We start from the raw sequence: 20,513 nt of genomic DNA, 5'->3' as shown, positions 1-20,513 counted from the left end.
AGAGAACAGCTTTTGAAAAATAACATTAAAGTAACAGAATCAAAGGTTAGCAATATTTGTTTCTCAAATGACACAAGGTAAGAAATTATGTGAATATTGTAAAAATAAAAATTACAGTTTGAAGAAGAAGAATTTTTTGTAAATAAAAATAGAAAAGACGAAAAGAAGTATCTCAATGTGAACATAATTAAAAATAATGTTCCAGCGTGAAAGTGAGATTAAAATAAAAAGAATAAAATTCATTCACATACCACTGGGATACATTGAACATAAAAAACACTCTGAAACTAAATTTTTCTGGGCTTTGGAAAACCGTTAGAAACTTTCCTTTAGATTGCAAATAAAATGTTGAAATATAGATGAAACCAATAATGAAAAAAAACCATCTCATAGGTTTGTAGAGGAAGTACCATATTCCTGAGAAGAAAATCAGTTATACATCATGGGGTGACCCTCATCACGTGTAGACATCTAAGTGTAGATGCCTACAAAACAGATTTTGTCTAGATAGCCCAATTCACCTCATGTAGTTTAGATGTCTGCTTTGTGACCAGAGAAATTGCACTTTACAAGGATTTATTTTTCTCTGTTACAGTAAAGGAAGTCTTGGGTAACCATGAATGAAGCTACAGCAACATTAAGTTAATCTCATTTTTAGTGTCAGTGTTGTCTAAAAGTAGGTATGTAAGATGAAGCACTCAATACCTGTTTATATTGTTTTTCCCTGAAATAGTATTGTAAAGCAAATTGTGTCAGAAGAAGAAAAAAATAATTAATTTGCTATGAATTTTGATTTACTCCAAAAAGCATTATTAAGAATATTTTTCTAAGAGTTTGGATGTGAAAACCTAGCACAGTTAGATAGCTGGAGTCAGTGTCATCAGGAATTTTCTGTACTGGAAGTTAAAATTGAGAAAAAATGCAGTGTGACAGGAACATTGCCTCAGCTTTGTGTAGAAAACAGCAATATCTATTGCAGCAGGGTGTTCAAAACCTTGCATTCACCAAGGGACAATGGGAGATTCTTCTCTATCTTCAGCTGGTTAATAGCAGCTTGCAGTATCTTTACAAAAATTCAGTTAAATTTAAGGCTTCAGTAGAAAACCAACTGGGACAGGGTTTTCACAGAAGATTGTCAGAATATTCCTTTCCCACTCAGATACCTGTTAATGATGTTGTTTTTGCAGAGCCTATGATTCACATAGCAAGTTAAAATCTTTCTCTGACTTCAGGTGTTAATCCTAAGTGAAAGCATTGAAATTCAGTGAAGCATTACAGTTAGAACCAATGAATCAAGCTTTTGGATGAACTGTAAAACTGTCACAGTAAACTGGTGAAAGATAACGTCTTGTCCTCAGTAATAGGAACTTGGAGAGGCCCTGGCTCTCTCAGGGTTCCAGTTCTAGCAGTTAGCCTTTTGCATACAATGAGATGACTTGATAGGATATTATAAGGAGAATTTGAACTTTTTATATTGTATGGGATGCTAATCCATTTGGTTTGTATCAAAAATGAAATTCAGACAAGTGTCTGTGCAAAGTTGCCTATAACAGATTAAACGTGTGATTAAACATGGAAAAAAAAGCATGAAACTGTTGAACATTTTCTCCAAATTCTAAAAAAATACCTATAAAGGAAAAGTAAATAAATAAATAAATAAATAAAAGAACTAAAGTAGCAGGAATACGCTGAGGTACCAAATGGAAGAAAGAAAAACTCAGTAGTAAAGAGAAATCAAAGTGCTGTTTCTATTCACAAAAGCTCCCCCAACAGTGTTAGTCCCAAGTTTCCTCCTATAAATTAGCTCTCCTACAAGCCTAATTTTGGATCTAAAGCAGGTGTCTCTTCAAGACTTTGTTTAGTTCTCTGTTAAATCTTGGTTCTTCTTTAATCAATTCTGCAAGGGAGGTCTTGCAAGTATCAGAGAATGACTTGAAACAGAATCTACTCTTAGATTCTTTTCTTCACAAGTATATATTAACAATGGTATGTACTAGGCAGAGCTGACAATAAAACTGTATACTGTTCTCGCAGCATGCTTAGAATACAAGGGTCTTGATATGGCATCAGCCTCTCAACTTTGAGGCTGAAAAATTGTGGGAAATGATTGTTTTGTCCAAAAATGTTATATTAGGTTTTCACAGCAGCTCTGCATTTGAATAACATTTGTTTTGTTTAAAGTACAAAAAAAGCTATGTTAAGAAACAGTGAATGTGGACATAATGAAAATACAATAATTCATGACAGAATTATTGTGAACTTCAGTGAAAAAAATATGATGATGTTCATATCCTTTCACAGGGCATGTAATATTAAAAGGAAATAAAAGTTAAGCTGTTACACAGATTTTTTAGAATGAAAGTGAATCAAGTCAAAATTTAAATGGAGTTAGTAGTTGGCGCAGTTGAAAAGTCTTCTTTAGGACTGACAGCAACAAAAATTCGTAGTTGCATCCAAAGACATGTTTGTAAAGCAAATGACAATCCAAAGAACCATTTAACGAGTGCGCACAGAAAAATAATATACTGCTTTGGAACAGAAGGCAAATATTAGAAACTTTCTCTAATTGAACCGTATAGAACTTTGTATCATATGTTCATTATAATTATTTCAATTTAAAAAACAATTGTAAAACCATGAAGACTAAGTAGCAAAAATTCCAACTACTTCAAAACAACTTGAAAAATGTAGCTGAAGATACTGCATTCATAACCACATGCATACACAGAAAGCGTTCCACTTCAGTAGTGAAATTCACATGAATCCTGTTTCCTATGAAAAATATACTTCACTTGAACATTTGATAGGGACTTGTTTCTAAACACTAAAAGAAAGGTTCTCTTTTTTCAATATGTTGAGACATACTTACGTAATATCAGCATTAGGATGGAGACCAAAGACCTCTGGGCTGTCCATGGCAGGGAGTAACTGGATGTATTCAAAGTACTGTTCCAGGGTTTTGCACACTGGAATTTTATATCCCGTGTAAAAACAGAAATCACTCTCAAACATATTTTCATTAAACCATACCTGTGAAAAATCCAGGGGAGAAAAAACCTCAACAGTTACTTCGCTAGTTAGAGGGTTTTTTTAATTTCATTTTTGTTCTTGGACAATTAGGGTTCTTATTTCACCTACCACATCTAATTTTACTTGAATACAGAAGTAAAACATTAAGAATTCTGTCTGCTAAGTTTGAATTCCCACTAAGTCTTTTTAAGTTTCTGCTCCTCACTAAGGAGGAACCTCACTGCCAAAGAATGATGTTTTGAAAAATTCATTTTACTTTGAACAGTCCTATAAACTGGTGAAATGCATATTCAGCAGAAAGAAGGTATTTTGATTTCTGTATTGCAACTGCTAATAAAAATGACAAATAACTATTTCCAAGGTCTCCTACCCTTGCAAAACAATTAAGAAGACGCTTATCATAGTCATCTGTGACTCGGCCTCCATATTGTACTTCTCCAATCATGTAACGTACTGTGTTCCATGATATCCCCTGCATGAAAGTAAAGTAAATGAAAGGTTGTAGTTATAATGTGTAAGAAGAAGGTGTCCAGTACTTTCAATATCATCTGAATCTCATAAGGCTCTGAAATGCAACCTGAAAAGATCATATGAAAATAATATTTTCCAATGTATTTTTTTTGAACTCAACTCTGTAATTTAATAGAAGAGTTGGGCTTGATCCTGCTAATATAAATATATAATCGCAGAATCATTTAGGTTGGAAAAGACCTCTAAGATCATCTAGTCCAACCTTTGACCAAACACCAAGTTGTCAACTAGTCCACAGCATTAAGTGCCATGTCCAGTCATTTCTTTAACACCTTCAGGGATGGTGACTCCACCACCTCCCTGGGCAGCCCATTCCAATGCCTAACCCTAACTACCCCTTCTATGAAGACATTCCTCCTGGTGTCCAACCTGAATCTCCCCTGATGCAGCTTGGGGCTATGTCCTCTCGTCCTGTCTCTAGTTCCCTGGGAGAAGAGGCCGACCCCACCTGGCTACAACCTCCTTTAGGGAGTTGTAGAGAGTGATGAGGTCCCCCCTGAGCCTCCTCTTTTCCAGGCTGAACAACCCTAGCTCCTTCAGCCTCTCCTCGTAGGGCTTCCTGTCTAGAAGTAATATGTTATTATGTATCTAAAATATATATACTTTATTTCATTATTTCTTGTGTGACCTGAAATCACTCTCAGCTGCTACCGCCTCTCTCCTGTCTCCCCACCTCACCGTACCCCACCCCACCCCTTCTCCCTATTTCTCATCTTTCTCTATTAGCCAAGTGCTGCTTTGCAAGGAATGGCTATTCCTTGCTAAGTAGAAAACCAAATGGTAGCCCTTTCCAAAACAGATAATGTATAGACTTGGTAATTTTAGATATAGGAGTGAGAAAAAACAATATCAAATTCTTAAGTTCTTAAAAGCTACGTATTTTTACATGGATAACAGCACACAAAATATTTGGTTGTCTTGCAAAGAACTTGAAACTTTGATCATTAGAAGTTGCACTGAAAGGATAGCAATGAATAAACTATGACAAATAGTAACATGAGGAAAAAACAATTGCTGATGCCATACAAAGCAATTAAATATACTGTATGCAAATTTTAGTACATACCTTCCTGATGTCACATTTTTTTAGGTGATTTTGTATAAACTGAACACTGGCTGTAAAGTCTGCTGAGTTAAATTCGTAGGGAATATTCCAACCCAAAGGCCCAAACTTGCGTCGCTCCTTAGGAATAAAATTAAAACCAAGTATATTTATGAAACAACTAATAATTTTTTTTCATTATTGAAGTTCAATAATAATAGTAACAGCAGAGTAAAGATTTGAACTGGTGAAGAAAGGTAGCATAGGAAATGGTTTTCATACATGTGAATAATAGAGTTAATATTAAGTTACACCATAAGGGATCAATAATTATAGAAAAAGCAACAAAATAATTTATTGCCAGCTTTACTAATCAATGTATCAGTCATAGGTTTGCAACGTCTCGTGTCTATTTGGATGATAAGCTTTTTCTATTAAGTAATTAATTAATTCTGAATTTTACAGTTTTCAACTTCTTTTTACATATACTGTCTACTAATGATAGGTTCACATTTTCAAGCTCCTGTATTTATGTTCAGTCATCCAAAGGCTTCTAGGTTGCTTCTTATGTCTCATTGTTTCAATGTGTGGTTTCAAAATTCCACCACTTTATTATAAGGCTGCCACCATTACATTACTTAAATTTATTATTTCATATCTCTTTGAAAATAAAATTATAACAGTTGTAGTAACAGAAAAATAGTTGACTATAAAAGTAAGAGAATATGTTCTGTAGCCCAAACATTTTAAACATTCAACACTATTAGATTTCTCACAACTTTGTTACAGTCACCTCAGTTAAATCGCTCAATGATTTTTTTTCAGAAGGTAGAACAAATTAATCCAAGAAATTAAGAACTAAATTGCTGAATAGTGCTGACATTTATTAAGTGCATAAATGACATTTTAAAATTAACTAAGTGATAACATAATTATCAGAGTTTATATTACCAGGTCACCAATGACTGACAGTCTTTGACATCTGAAGTAACATTTAAGTACCCTAGCTACAATATTTAAAAACATCTAGAATTGGAAAAAAAAGCTCTTTTATTTTTCAAAATCAAATATTGCTTATAAGCAGATGAGACAGCATTAACAATAATACCCTGCAGAAATGTAAAATGATTTTCTGCCAAATTTTATGAATTACTTCTTAAGCTATATTTATCATAATGATCTTGTCACCAAAGGATACTAAGAATCGGTCAGTTTAAAGGCAGAACGATGTATATTTTGCTTATTGATTGGCAATTCATAAATAAAATTTCTTAACAGATGAATAGATGTCATAGTTTTAAAAATACTGATGGGTTGAAGAAGCCTAGATCTTCTAGTTCCAAAAGAACAGTATAATCCTGAGGCAGTACACAGAACAAATTTTTCACTGTTTAAAAGGTAGAAGGAGGAAAATAATGCAGAATACCATATCTTAATAGGGAACATCAACAAATTGTCCTTCTCTCACCATCTCCCTATACTGAAAATACAAGCTGCTCAATGGAGCCCAAGGCTCAAATAGTGGTTTATAACTATTTTAAGATCCTTGATGAAAAGAAGGTGCATTCAAAGAGCTCAATTTTTTGGTATGTATTATGAACTCAAAATTTATATATCTTTAAAATACAAAGTATAGATATTGTTCTCACATTGGAATTAATGTAGAAAACACATTGACACAGATAAGATAAAAACTAGATGCAGAGTGATGGAATTTTATTTAAATTTAGCCATCTAGAAAGTAGACAGCTACTCTAAGTTAGGCATCTGGATTGCCTTTAAAATCAGTGGACAGAAAGAGTGATACACCTCTAGAAAAATATTCACTTTTAGGGAAAGACAGCTGCAACAGATCAGTTAATTTTCTATTTCAGAGGGCTTATCTGTTTCTATTGACTACAGAAAGAGAAATTTTCCCCTTATGCCAAATGACTAACTTTTGGTCAGACAAAGTTAGATGAAAAAAACCAAATTCTAAATGCTCGTAGTATGAAAATTGTTTAACATTTAAAAATAAAAAATAAAAAGAGAATAAGAAACCTTGAAATATAGATTACAGAAATTAAAGCTTCAGTCCTGCAGCATGATACTACAAGAAATATCAGAATGTGTTTTTTCAGGAAATGCTATTAAAGTGACTCCATATACTATAACACTATTTGCAAAGTTTTTAAGAAATACCTGAACAGTAGAATGCAGGAAAGCCACAGTGTAAAGCAAAGGTTTCCACATAGGCAGGTTGCTTGCATTTAACAGATCCTGACTAATTCCAGAAAATGTTCTTTTCAATCCGGCACGCATACCTTGGGGAGGTTCATTTGTGAACTTTATAGCAATCTGTCATGTGAAAAAGATAAAGGATTTGGGTTTGTTTACTGAAACACAAGTAGCAATGCATGAAAATGTCAAAACTATTAGTTATAAATAAAATGTAAATAGCTGAAGCATTGCAGAGATAAAGTAGATATGTAGCTATAAACTGCATAAAATGAGTACATAGAATCATAGAACAGTTTGAGTCAGAAAGGTCCTTTTAAGGGGGGGCCATCTGATCTGAACCCCCTGCAGTGACATCTTCAACTAGATCAGGTCAGTTAGAGCCCTGTCCAACCTGACCTTGAATGTTTCCTTTCTGGGTGACCTGCCTTACTGCCCCCATTGTAAATAACTTCTTTCTTATATCTAATTTAAATCAAACCTTCTTCAGGTTTAAAACCAGAACCCCTTGTCCTATTGCGACAGGCCCTGCTAAAATATCTCTTCTCATCTTCTTTAAAGGCCCCGTTGAGTATTGGAAGGCCACAATAAGGTCTTCCCAGAGCCTTCTCTTCTCCAGTCATACCAGATTAGGCCACAAAAGGTTTTGAACATAGACCTTTAACTTATGTTGGTCAGAACCATCAGTGACACTTGTCCATGGATCTGAGAATTTTCATCAATGACCTGGAAGCAGTCCCCATGTTTTTCAGAAGGAAAAGCTTCTCTATCCCTAATTCAATGACTGAATGATGGAAGAGAACTATCCAGCATATATGACAAAAACCATGTTGTATTTCTGATCCCAGAACTTCACAGTAAGTACTAAGAAATCTCACCTTTTCTCAGATGAGATCTTTGTGTTCCAGCAGCTACTCTGGACTCTGTGGCTATGTCTACAGCAGTAAATTAGATTAACCAGAGAATATTCCCAAGGACTCTGGTCAGCAGGCATTGAATCCACATTTGTGATACTAAATTGTCACAGCCCCTTAGTTTCATTCAAACTGCCTAATGGGAATAGTGGCTACAAAATTTTAATCATCAAACCATACCTGGAAATTATTTGGAAGAGTGCTACTAAGCACAGGTTTTCATGTCAGAGAATGTTGTAACTACTTACCCCTATGTGCTATGGCATTCCAGTGCTGGATAATGTTCGTAGGACACACTTCAACCTATTAGTTCAGACACAGACTGGCCTTACCAGAATCTCTATTCCTTGAGGCACTAACAAATGCTGGAGGAACCAAATAAAAACTAAGAATTTTTTTGCTCCGACAAAGTATGTACTTGTCTGTCTGGCTTGGGTAACGTGGTAGCATGGACAGAAAAGGTAGTAAACACCAGGTAGCCCAGGGGCAAGGACCTATCTGCACATATGTATTACGTGTTGTGTTCATGTGACTGTTGGACTGAATGGGAACACTCAAAAATCAGTGTTTCCACATTTCAAAGGATATTCTGTTCAATTTTTGATGAACACTCTATATTAAAAAAAATCAAAGCAAATTACTCTCTCCCTTCTTCTGAGAAGGAGCTTTGGTTTGCCAGTTATGCGTTTTCTGGAACCTCTGAATATGTTAACATTTTAACAGCTAATGTGACACTATAAACAGGGAAATCACATTTGAAACATTTGAGATAAATACAGTGAAGATTCATCTAGCAACCCGCTCCGTTCTCTAGTCTCACTTTTAGCAAACCATACGTTTATATACCTCATTGTTCATAAAACCCTTGAAGATGCAGGATGAGTTCATTTGCTGTTGAGAGAATATAAGAGGTCCATATGGCTACCTTTCTATACACAGTCCGTGGTGACAAGACACTTATTACTGGAGGTTGTCTCTAGATTCATTCAAGAAAGGAACACTTCTTCCCTTCTCATCCTAGATATCATGTGTGGTATCTATTTTTATTCAGAGATAATGAGAAACACTAAGGAGACTTCCACTGCTTTTAAGAGGAAAGGGAACACAGAAGTGTCAACATACAGCTATTACAGTAGATATTAGGTAGCATTATCACCCACTGTGAGAGTGCTGGGAACCACCATCAGTGACTTAAATGTACTTTGTAACAGTTTAGGCAATTTTCCTGGTACTGATGAAAAATATATCCTTGAGATCTACAGAACAGCCATTTATAGTTCATCCAAAGAAAAACAGGTTACTTCCTGGTATATGATGTTCTCTGAGATGTGCTATCCATGTGTGTTCTGTCCCATTTACACTTTATTTCAGATAAGGGAATCTGGAATCTCTCTCTGTAAGAGACTAAAAGCAGTTGTGGGCAGTAATCTGCTCACAAGGCATCTGGTTGGGCAAAAAGGGATACAAGTAAAGCCAAATAGTTTTTGTTCAAGTGTTTCTGTGTAACCTTCCTGTTTAAAGTGAAATTCACATTGCAAGACAAGTCCATTTTTTCTTGGGTTTTGGTTTTTCCCCCTCCATTTATTTAACTGCCATTTACAGGATTAATTTGAATAATATTGATGGCATGAAGTATCTGAGTTAAATATTTGAACAAACCTGTAGCAGCGTAATTGGAAATTTAGGATGTTGTTCAGTAGTTATCCAAACTCGAAATGTTTCATTCTGGATCTCTGCAGTAAGAAGTGTCTCCAGTAGTTCATCCATGAAATCCAGTCCAAGATGACAATTCTGGAGTAGCACCCAGCCTCCCTAAGTAATAATATCAACTATTACCATATACAATTTAGAACAAATTATTCATAACACTAAACCAAACAGTCTATAGAAAAATCAGTTTGGTTTTCCATGTAAATTTTTTTTTTTACTTTTGTTCTGTTCCTGAATATGTATTATCATTTGATATGCTGGGATATTGGGACAGCTAAATCAAATAGGAAAAGTTAGTGCTAAAGTTATTTCCACCAGACTCAATATTCTAAGTAAAGTATCAGTGCTATCTAGTGGCAAAAAGAAGTAGTTCCTGTACGCTCCCAGCAAAACACCAGTGATAAGCAATCCTTCATCAGATCCAGAAGAATGTGAGTGGAAAAGTAACAGCTGAAATTTTTGGAATATATATTTTCTTAAAACTGATTTGTTAATAACATAATCTAAAGTAAGTGTAAAGAGGTGGTAATAAGACTCTAAAAGTTTTTAACTGCAATTAGTTTATCTGCAATAAAAGCCTTTGCATGAAATTCAACCTCAGCTTATTTTGATCTTCTTCAGCTCTCAAATTCCATGAAAGCTCTTGTTTGATTATTATCTCTCTGAACTTCTGCTTATGAATTTAAATTCAATCAGCTTTTATAGCATCACTTCTGAAGCCTGATGAATCAGAAGCCCAATATTAAAATGGGACATGATTTAATCTGTTCTAAACAGTGATGTGTGGATTTCATTACAGTTTGTAATTTCATTTCAGCAATTTTGTTTTAGCTCATTTAAAAAGAAATCAGTAACTTTTGGTGACAAAATATAATTGAAATATATATGGTGAATTGATGGATATAAAAAAAGGAGGGTTTTTTGTTTCTTTTATGGGGATCCACTTTTTTGAGCTCTTTAATCAATTTCTTACATTTACGAATGAATCAGACCTAGTTTTTGAAAATTTGAAAAATTTGAAAAAAATTTGAAAAAAACCTGTAACACAGTACAGCAGTTTTAGTCATATTATATACTCTTGGCTAAAGATACAAAAACACCCAGACAGATATTTGTCTTCATATTCACTATTCTGTTTTGTACTTTCAAATCTGATGTTCACATAACGCCTCCCTCCATAAAATCTTTGCAGCACTTAGGCAAGTAGTTCAGAAATTGTTACTAGTAGCTCTACTGGAATGCTGTTTAGAGTATTCTTATGTTTTTAATTAAGGGCAAAAGAAAGGAAGGGGTGACCCAGTTTTCACCACTGCAATGAACTGGAAGTTGAAAATGACCATTCTAGACATACAAACAAAGAAATATGAGATGCATGAGTGCATTTACACATAAAAAATGCCATTTGCTATAGAGATTTCTTTTTTCTCTTTTTGCAAAATGGTATATATCTATATTCCAATACTCATGCAGTGCTCTCTGTTAGTGGAGGTACTCTAGGCCCTCAAAATACAGGCCATATTTTGAGTTTGCAGGCATTTATGGCTGTATGTCTTCATTTGCAACACTGTCCACAATTCTTTCAAGTGTCCAGCTGACCAGAATGTCCCACCTGTACGCTGTAACTTTTACATTGTATTTGAGGTTTCAATTCCCATCTTTCTCTAGGTGCTACTTAGGTTTTTCATGTTTTTACTGTTTCAGCATATCATCTGCCATAACAAAATACAATATCAAATATAAGAGAAAAATTCTTATATATTGATTGGAAACTCTTAGACATCCTTGAGACTAAAAGCCAAAGGATTGACAATTAAAGAAACAAGTAATGGACACCAAATGGTGGTGAGGAAGAGGTGCTCTCACTAGCACAGGTGTGAGGAGAATATGAAGCATTATTAGGAGGAGGCATATCCTTATGTATCTACAACTTTAAACTTCATGTGCACTCATCATTTTATCTAGTAGAAGCTATGCAATATCTAGGTATTTCTTACAGGAGAGGGGAAATAATGAAAAAAATATTCCAGTAAAGAGGTGGGATGTGCAGGATAGGACTAGGACTCAATGTCATTTTACCCTTGGATAACAGTATAGTGATAAGTAAGGAATGCACTGCTTTTGAAATGCTGCTCAGTAGCACTGCTGCTGGAAGCATTGACTTGGACTTCACTGTCACATACACATCCCCCAGGGGAATGTTTTTCAACTCTGGCATTTAAAAAGACGTGTTCACCCTGAGATATGCCTGACAGTCAGATGAAAATATTAAAGAGATTGCATGCTAAAGAGTTTTTTCCCCACCTGTTCTTTTGACACCTCTATGATTTTGCGTGCATGAACTTCTTGTCCTTGACCCATAGAGATGGTCCTACATTCTACAACATATTTGACAATATAAAATTAATGAACTTACATTATTGAGAAAAAGTAAGAATTCCAATTCAGTCCAAAAAACAGTGATACAAATACATCACAATTAAATACATTTTATGCAAAAATATATACGTACAAAAGTAGAATCCCTTCATCATCATATTAGGTTATAATGTATAAATTTTCTAAATACTGAAATTTTGTAAAATAACATTGAAATACACATCCACAATATTTACAGAAGTGAAAAACTGTGACTAATATTACTATTGTCAATGTGAATTTATGCCAAATTTTAATGATGCTAGAGCATTTGAAATATGAACATAGATTTTTCTCAACATGTACATAATGAAGCCACATAAATGAGCACAATGCATAGTTGTAAAATTGCATTTGTGAACATACTAATGTGACTAATATAAAGAATATATCTATCTACTTCCAACTCAGTTTGTATGCACAACTTTTCAAAACTTCCATATAGTATAAAGTCCAGAATATACAAATGCAGATCTTGTGGGTATTTTTTTTTTTCAAAGTAATCTTGTAAGCAGATTGCTGATTTTTACATTACCTGCAGTTTAGAGTTAAAACAAGAAAATACTATTGTCACCCTAAAAAAATTTTTTAAAAAATGAGCTATTGGACAGATAGGGATTTAAAAAGTTATCATCACTGGGAAGAATGATAACAATTTATAAAAAAAATAGAACTGAAAACATTACTGTCCAACTTCACACGGAATGATGCTCAGCGTGTCGTCTTTTATTTAAAATATTATTTATCTCTAAGATGATAGTTCAGGAACAAAAAGGAGTACAAAAGAGTTTAAGAAATACCTCTCAGAAAAAAATATTACTGAAATTACTTACATTACCCCTCTGTATCTTAATATATGACAATGAATAATTATTTTCATACCCAAATTAAGCTTCCTAGACAAGGAATCAATCTGCATAGTTGGGTCAGATCCCATAGACAAAAAACAGATGAGAGGTGTTCGTGGGTCACTTTCTTCCCAAGTTTTTCTTAAATTCAAAATAACTGGCTCTGTATATTTCTCATCCAAGGAACTTGCAATGTATTTCCTGGCTTGGGAAAGTGTTCGATCTGGACACCAAGACCTAGAAATTACAAAGATAAAAATTCACTGCCTCTTTCTATTGCAAAGACCAGACTTAAATTATAAATTCTATTTTTATCAACTAGAGGGGTTTTTTTTATAGTATACATATATATGTATATATACATACACACATTCATATATATGTTTGTAGGTTTGTCTTTACAGATATTGTAACAGACAGAGCTCATAGTCTTCCCCCTACTTATGACTGTTCAATAGTTTTCAGTTGCTTACAATTTTGCATTGGAATTTTCTGTTCTAGGTGCCTTTATAAGGTTGGGACCGTCTCCATTTTAAATAGAATTTTTGTATCTGAGAACACAAGTAGGGAAATGTAAGAGATTGTTTTTGCCCTTTAGTAAAATTCTGCAGAATGATTCATTAGGTCTGTTAGTCTTTTAGGATACAGACTCAAATCTTTTGCACTGTATTGCATTTGTGTTGGGGATGAGTATTTTTCTTATGGAAAAAACAAACAAACAACTACTTTTGGATAAAATATATGACTTCAAAAAACTTCAGTTTATAAACTTATTATTTAAATACTTAAGACTTAGGTGCTTGCCTCCCCCTTTAGGGTGTGGAGCATACAACAATATGGTATTTCCATCAGATTCTAGCCTTTTTTACTGCACAGGTTGAATCTCCTCCAAAAACAAATCATGGTCTAGTAAATAATGTTGCTGGGGGTGTTTTTGTAGTGTTTCTGATTTATTTGTTGCAGCACTTGGAAAGTATACAATGAGTGTAGGAAGATATGATCTCATGCATAAGGCAGCTGAATGCTGCTTTGTGGAAATCCATTTTATCCCAAGCTCTGCCACAGAGATCTTACATGATGCAAAAGAAGTAATTTATAGCACACTTTTCACATGGGGCTTTGGAATACCATTTTCACAATCTTTCTTTCTTTATTTTTTTTTAAATTACTTGTTTAAAGCTATTTAAAATAGTTAATTTTAAAAGAAATTAAATTGAAAACTATTTGAATGATTCAACTTTTCCATGTGCTTCTCACAGGAGGCTGCAATGTGGTTCCCAGTTTCCATTTATCATGACATAAAAGCAAAGCTATAAAAAATATTTTCTATAAACAACTCTAGTTGGCAGAGGATAGCTCTGAAGTGAATAAAATCATATTTCATGTGAGCGAATTAAATAATATTTAATGTCAACCAGAGATAATTAAAATTACACTGTTATGGTAATAGCACACCAATAGATTGAGACACATAATGCAACTGCGTAATTTCCCAAAATTTCTGAAGACACTCACCTGATGAGTAAAAGCTTGCGAAAGGTATCAAGTGAATCACTGTATCCATCAGGTATGATTTCTTCCTCAGGAGCATCTTTATCAAACCAGTTTTTCCATGCCTTATCATTTTTTGTTACCTAAATTTATTACATTAACACACATATGAATATATTTCAGCTGCAGTAAAATCCCCTTGTAAATGTATTATTAATGAGAGGTTGTTATTATATTAGGATATATTACAAGTAACATTGTCTATAGCATTTAAGACATATGCCACATGAATTGCTATTAAAATATTACAAATAGTATTAACTAAAATATTACAATTAGTATTAAGATGCAGGCTGTAAAGCCAATCAGTTATCCATGGATTTCTTTCTCAAACACATGCAGCTACTTGAGAAAAACCAATAATTAGCAGAAGGTTATATACTACAAGAGGAACATACTGTGATTAATTCATTCGTTTTGGTCACAAAGTATGAGGAGGACCAGTAAAATCTGTCCCAGTACAGTCCAGCCAGCCAAGAATCACAAATTAAAAGTAACAGATTCTAGTATGCTTTTGACTTGACAAAGAATAAATTTGACCACAAATATGATCACAATTTTAGGCACCTCTTAGAATCCATGACCTACCAGTGGATACTGGTGGACAGAACATAGTGAAAATGCAATTGAGCATATAATGAAGTGACTGAGAAGGGTCAGCTACTACAGTATTCTCAGATCACTGGAAAGAGAACAAGGAATGCACTGATAAATGTTTAAAAAAGAAGATGTGTATATTAAATTAAGTCAGGCATCTGCAAATGGAGGACTTATTTTTTAAAGGTGAAAAAAAATTAAAATACCAAGAAAAAAAGAAAAGCACAGGCAAGCTTTTGAGACCTGGGCATACCATTCTCAGGCTCTTTTTTCTTACTCTAATTTTCTATTTCTATCTAAATGAATAATGATAGTTGTATTTAATATGATAAGTCAAATAGAACAGCATATCTACTGGATGCAAATAATTATTAAAAATATTATTTCCATATTTGCATTTTTATTGATATCCTAGTTGGCTTCTTCCCATATTCCATCCCCATCTATTACTAAAATCACCTAAGTGTAACTTTTCAACTTGCAACTATATGAAAAATGTAAGATAGTGGTAAAAAATTACTTTAAAACAGAGGCCTTTGGGGGTAACATGGTCACCTAAATATTTTGGAGTCTAAAATTTTGTTTGCAACAATTCTAGGAAAGTCCTGGTGAAAGGACCTTTCTAGAAAGGGTTCTGGTGTCCTAATAACCCAGAGTGAACAACCGAGCTAAAGTTCCTCCAACTTTCTCCTTACTCAATATCCTAGTTTGATACCCCCAGAAACCAAAAACTGGAGGAATTGGGCTGGTATGCATCTAGATCTTGCCTTGATACAGAGCTAGGAAACAGCCAGGATCACTTCCAGATAACCATTTAGCTAAAATCTCTGCTACTCTTCAGGGCAAGAAATGCTATCACAAAATGGACTTGGCTGACCAATGCTGTAGCAGCAAGAACTTACTGTCCTGGCTATCAGCCTGATTAACAAGGAGTGCTTAGGAGTTACAGAACAAGAAATGCTTAGGAAGTGTTTTAACTACACTGAAAAGAAGATAAATGTACCAAACTGAACATGTCATAAGCTTATGTGCATATAAGTTCATGTATGTCTCAGTAAAATAAATAATACGTTTATAACTAGCTCATCGTATCTGAATGACATGTTAACCTTGGAATGGATATGAGTATTTAAAAACAAGCAGCAAACAATTTACTTGCAAAAATATACCAGACTTAAGACAGAAGACATTGCAACTTAGAACATGACACTCAGATAAATTTTATGAGCCACTTTGATACCTCTACATTTTTATCCTTTCTACTTATTTCTCTTTCACTGCCTTCCTTTTCTGCTAGTTATTTGCTCCTGTTCCTTCTCTCCTCTTTCTACCTCAATTACTATAATACAAAATACAATAAAGCAGATAACAAATGCAGAGCAAATAAACATACCCCCACTCATGCTACCTAATTGCTGATCCCTGTGCCATTACTCTGCATCCTCTCTGGCCTTGTTTTTAACTACATCTCTGGTGCATTCCAAATGTAAAAAATTGGAAGTACATTTATGATGATGAAACTGGTTATTAACATTAAAACAATAACTAGCAAATATCACCTGATCCATAATTTCTTCAAACTGTGGAAGTTTGTTCAATTCCACTAGGTTTAGCCATATCATGTCAAGAATCCAGCGGGATGGTTTGGGTGGGCAAGCCTGTAGATCCAAAGCAGCACCTCCTGTGGATAAAAATATTCTCATGAAGTACACATGATATTCCAGGAGTCAAGATATATTTGATATTTCTTTTTAAATTATGTTTTCTGACCTAAGTAGTTTTTTTTCTGGAACACTAATTGTACTCTTGTGTAATTAACATTTATTTCATATCAAAGGATAATTCAGTCTTCTTAATAGACCTCTCATAGTTGTTAGAAGGCTACTATTTGATCTCCTCTAAGGCTTTTCTTCGCCAAGCTGAACAACTCCCATTCTCTCAGCCTCTCATCTTAGATCACAAGTTCTCTACAGTTTGTTTTTGTAAGTTTATACTATGATACTGATTGCATTTCAAGTATTGGAAATTTTAATAATCTCTGTTCCTTTTCATTTGTGCTGAAAATATGGTAGAGATAATTTTGTATTTATTTGAAAGATAAAAATATTCCTCTGAAGACCTTCCCTTAGCCTATTTTTTATCTCACTATTCCTAAAAAAGAAAAGAAATTGAAGTGAAAGTCTTATCTTCTCAACCGCAAACTTCTACCTCTTTTCTAATGAAATACATACCTATAATATCTAAAGAATATCATAGATATTAGCAAAGTATTCTCCTGAGACCATTGGAAAAAAATCCCCATGCACAACAAGAAAAGAAAAAGTCTGGAGTAATGGAATCAATTGATCCTAGACCAGTACGAATTATTTTAAATAGCTGAACAGCCAGTAGGACAGCAGAGGATGTTTTACATCCTCTGATATGCAAAAGAAGAGGAAATAGAAAGGAATGCCTCTAGGATTAAGATTGCAATCCAATTTTAAACAGACAAACTTTTAACTTTTTATCATGATTAATTTTGTATCGTAATTTTTTTCTTCTTGTAGGTGTCTCTTTCCCTGTCCTCCACAAATTAGTTAAGGTTACTTCTTGGAAAAACTAGAGGATGGTGTTACAGTGCCCCCCAGAACTAAGATCAATTATTCATTTTATTAACTGGTATAACAAATTTCACCAACTTGTAACAAACAGACTAAAAACCCACCTTGGAATAAGTGCTATTATTTTTAAGCACTTACAAATATGTAAGCATGTGGAGGAATATACATATTCTATATATATATGAGCTATAATTATTTAATTACTTTCAAAATATAGATACATAAATATATTTGTAGGTCTTTTTCAATTAATATAATAATACTTCTTACAAACTAATTATTCTATAGAATAATAGAATAATTATTATTATTAATTAATTTAATTATTATTTAAACACAGAGATCCTTCTAATCGTGCACCCACCTCCATGAATAGGATGCAGACAAAATGAATCATGAAAGCAAGAAGGAAAAAAATGGAGAAACGTCATTGAAATAACAAGGAATTAGAATATTAATTTCTTAGACACTAATTTTGTTATTTAAAAAAATATTGAGAAAGACTAAACATTTCCTAGTTACCTGTATATCTTTGAGTAGAAACACAAGAATCACTTTGTTGAACTGGACATTAGTATGCCAGTGGGGAGAAGCAGAGCTCAGGGAAGTTTTTCCTTTTGGGGAAATTCTTAGACCTTAACTTTTTGAGGCAGAGTTATTTAATGGAGAATGAGAATTACAAAATTCTAAACAACGTGTTTCTCATTGTAGTACTTTATATTCTTGTTATTAATATACATACATAATATTTTGATAAATCCTGTTAAAATCTTATGGTTAATAATTTTTATATTGATAAGTTAAACATACGATGCCGGAAAAATTATTTCTTTGTATTAGCTTTCACTTTGCCAGTCATAGGCATATGAGAAAAGTTTCATCATCTATAAAAATTTATGCAGTGCTTTCTTCCACAGATGAATAGAGTGAGATATAACCAGGAAACAGAATTTTATATGATTAATATATTATATGAATGTTTTCATGAACTACTGAAGTAGTTTCAGTCCTACTGCCCAGCTAAAGGCCAAAACTCTTGTTCAAGAATCTGGAGTCCCTACAAACAAATCCAGATTATTTACGTAATCCAAAATTGTAAAGTTACTTAATTTGCTTTTATGACAAAGTTTTCCTTCTGTTGCAATCTTTTTTCTTCTTCCCTTCACCTCAGGGATGACAAGCTTCAGTAACCTGAAGTAACCACAGAGAGAAAGGCTGCTTCATGATACCTGAGATGTAAATACTGATTTTCCTTCATTTCTTGTAACTACTTGTTAAAAGTTCCCTCACATATCCTCTTATGTCTTTGTCATTAGGACATATAGTTTGAAATAACTGCCTGTGATCCATGTATGGATCCCAGAACTTCCTCTTAGTCTCTGCAAACTAAAATAATGGAAATCAAAGAGAGATAACAAAAAGTGTTAACACAAAACTGCAACCTATTATTGGCATTTTTATAGCAAAATGATACCCTATACCAGAATCACGTGTTTCTCAAATTTAGTACAATAGGCCAATAGGAATACTTTTGCAAATTTTTGAATTCTGTGAGAGAATCATAATCACTTTACCCCAAAAGATTTGCCTTAATTTTAAGACTTAATCATGAATTGTCCCCAATCACCATACTTGGCAACGTTTCTGCCTTTTATTTAGGTCAACAGAGTCAAAGATGTTTTGCAGTTCCTCTGTACCATGCTCTCTAATATTTATAGACCTTCTTAGTAAAATACATCTGCTAGAGAAGTTGGTATGCGTCAGTCCTTCACTTTCTACTGGTAAAGGACACAGCTTATCTATGTGTCAAGATACCTACAAAATCATCAATTAACTCCTTAGATATTATCATGTCTTTGGATTTTCTTCCTTCCTAATGCTTTAATAAAAATTCTACACCATTATCTTAGGAGGCTATTTTCCTATAATTTGGGGATCTGCTTTTTTAGTCTTGCTGACTTAAATTTACCTTCAAGCTATAGCATTAGAATATTCTGGAAGGGTCTAGTGATTAGCTTTGATGGAACACAGCAAATAGAATGAAATTCAATTTATGTACTTTAGCAGAATGAAAGACTTAAAGTTGATAATCTCCTGAGACTGGCTGAACAATATGTTTGAGAGACCTTTTCATTTCAAATAGCAATGCTTATTTCACTGAGACATCCCCTGATAATAAGCAATGAAATCTCTTGGAAAAGAAATGGAAAGAAGAGGAATAGAGATTGATTTTCCAAATAAATCCTTTCCTCAGCTGCTGTTTGGTAACATGATGTTCATTTTGCACAAAGAACTGTTCATCCAAAGAGGAAAAATGAAGAATTCATTCATTGCATAAGATACCTAAGAGTCCAGGACAAATTGGCTGGGTGTCTGCCTACTTCCCAATCTTATTTAATATAATGTGAATAATTAAAGAAAATATGGTGCTGTTTTGGTGTCATTTTATACACCAGAAAAATTTCTCACTATCAAATCACCTCTGCTAAAGCTTGGCAGGAAACTGCAGTCGTATGTTCTAGACAAAAATTGCTAGAAGTATTTTCATTACAGATTCTCATCAGTTAAAAAGAGGTGACCACATTCTGCTTCAGATGTCCAAGGCATGTTTTCCTCTGCAAAAGAAGAATCCATGAGCTGAGAAGCCAAAAAATATGATTCCTTGCCTAATGCCTCACTAAAGCAGTCTGTTAATTTTGAAAAAAATTCCAAGCATGCCTGACACCTGTGGTAAATTGGTAGGTGGATACCATTCTCAAGGGATAAAACCATTACGACAAACTGAAAGGCAAAACAGAAAGTGAATTGAAGGTTGTTTCCTATCCATTTGATTGCTTAAAGACAGATAATTATCTTCAAATCTGGGTTCACTACTTTGACATTAGACCTTTGCAGGATTCATTTGAACACTGTAAAATTCATACAAGTTTCATATGGACCTCCACATAAGCAATCCTGATCACATTTTTCAGGAGAGGCACAAACCCATAGAGTACAGAGGAGGCAGACCTTGTCAGCTGGGCCACAGAAACACCTTATGTTCTCTAAAAGTTAGTGT

The 20,513-nt window shown here is 33.8% G+C and overlaps 1 protein-coding gene across 3 annotated transcripts in view; it reads right to left on the bottom strand.

Moving 5' to 3' along the window:
• DNAH8 (dynein axonemal heavy chain 8) overlaps positions 1 to 20,513 on the bottom strand; it is a 129,014-nt gene that overhangs the window by 7,256 nt on the left and 101,245 nt on the right. For all 3 annotated transcript variants that reach the window (XM_017806688.1, XM_017806687.1, XM_017806686.1), the window contains 9 exons: positions 16,415 to 16,536; positions 14,223 to 14,341; positions 12,742 to 12,944; positions 11,746 to 11,819; positions 9,394 to 9,546; positions 6,785 to 6,940; positions 4,628 to 4,744; positions 3,401 to 3,502; positions 2,870 to 3,030 (listed from right to left, as the gene is read on the bottom strand). In XM_017806688.1, the coding sequence (XP_017662177.1) occupies positions 2,870 to 3,030; positions 3,401 to 3,502; positions 4,628 to 4,744; positions 6,785 to 6,940; positions 9,394 to 9,546; positions 11,746 to 11,819; positions 12,742 to 12,944; positions 14,223 to 14,341; positions 16,415 to 16,536 (1,207 nt within the window). The remainder of the gene's footprint in view (positions 1 to 2,869; positions 3,031 to 3,400; positions 3,503 to 4,627; positions 4,745 to 6,784; positions 6,941 to 9,393; positions 9,547 to 11,745; positions 11,820 to 12,741; positions 12,945 to 14,222; positions 14,342 to 16,414; positions 16,537 to 20,513) is intronic.

The sequence above is a fragment of the Lepidothrix coronata genome, unplaced genomic scaffold (assembly GCF_001604755.1).
Source record: "Lepidothrix coronata isolate B3197 unplaced genomic scaffold, Lepidothrix_coronata-1.0 Scaffold16, whole genome shotgun sequence".
NCBI classification, from domain to species: domain Eukaryota; kingdom Metazoa; phylum Chordata; class Aves; order Passeriformes; family Pipridae; genus Lepidothrix; species Lepidothrix coronata.
The sequence above is the reverse complement of the archived record's forward strand: the minus strand, read 5'-3'. Positions and strand labels throughout refer to the sequence as shown.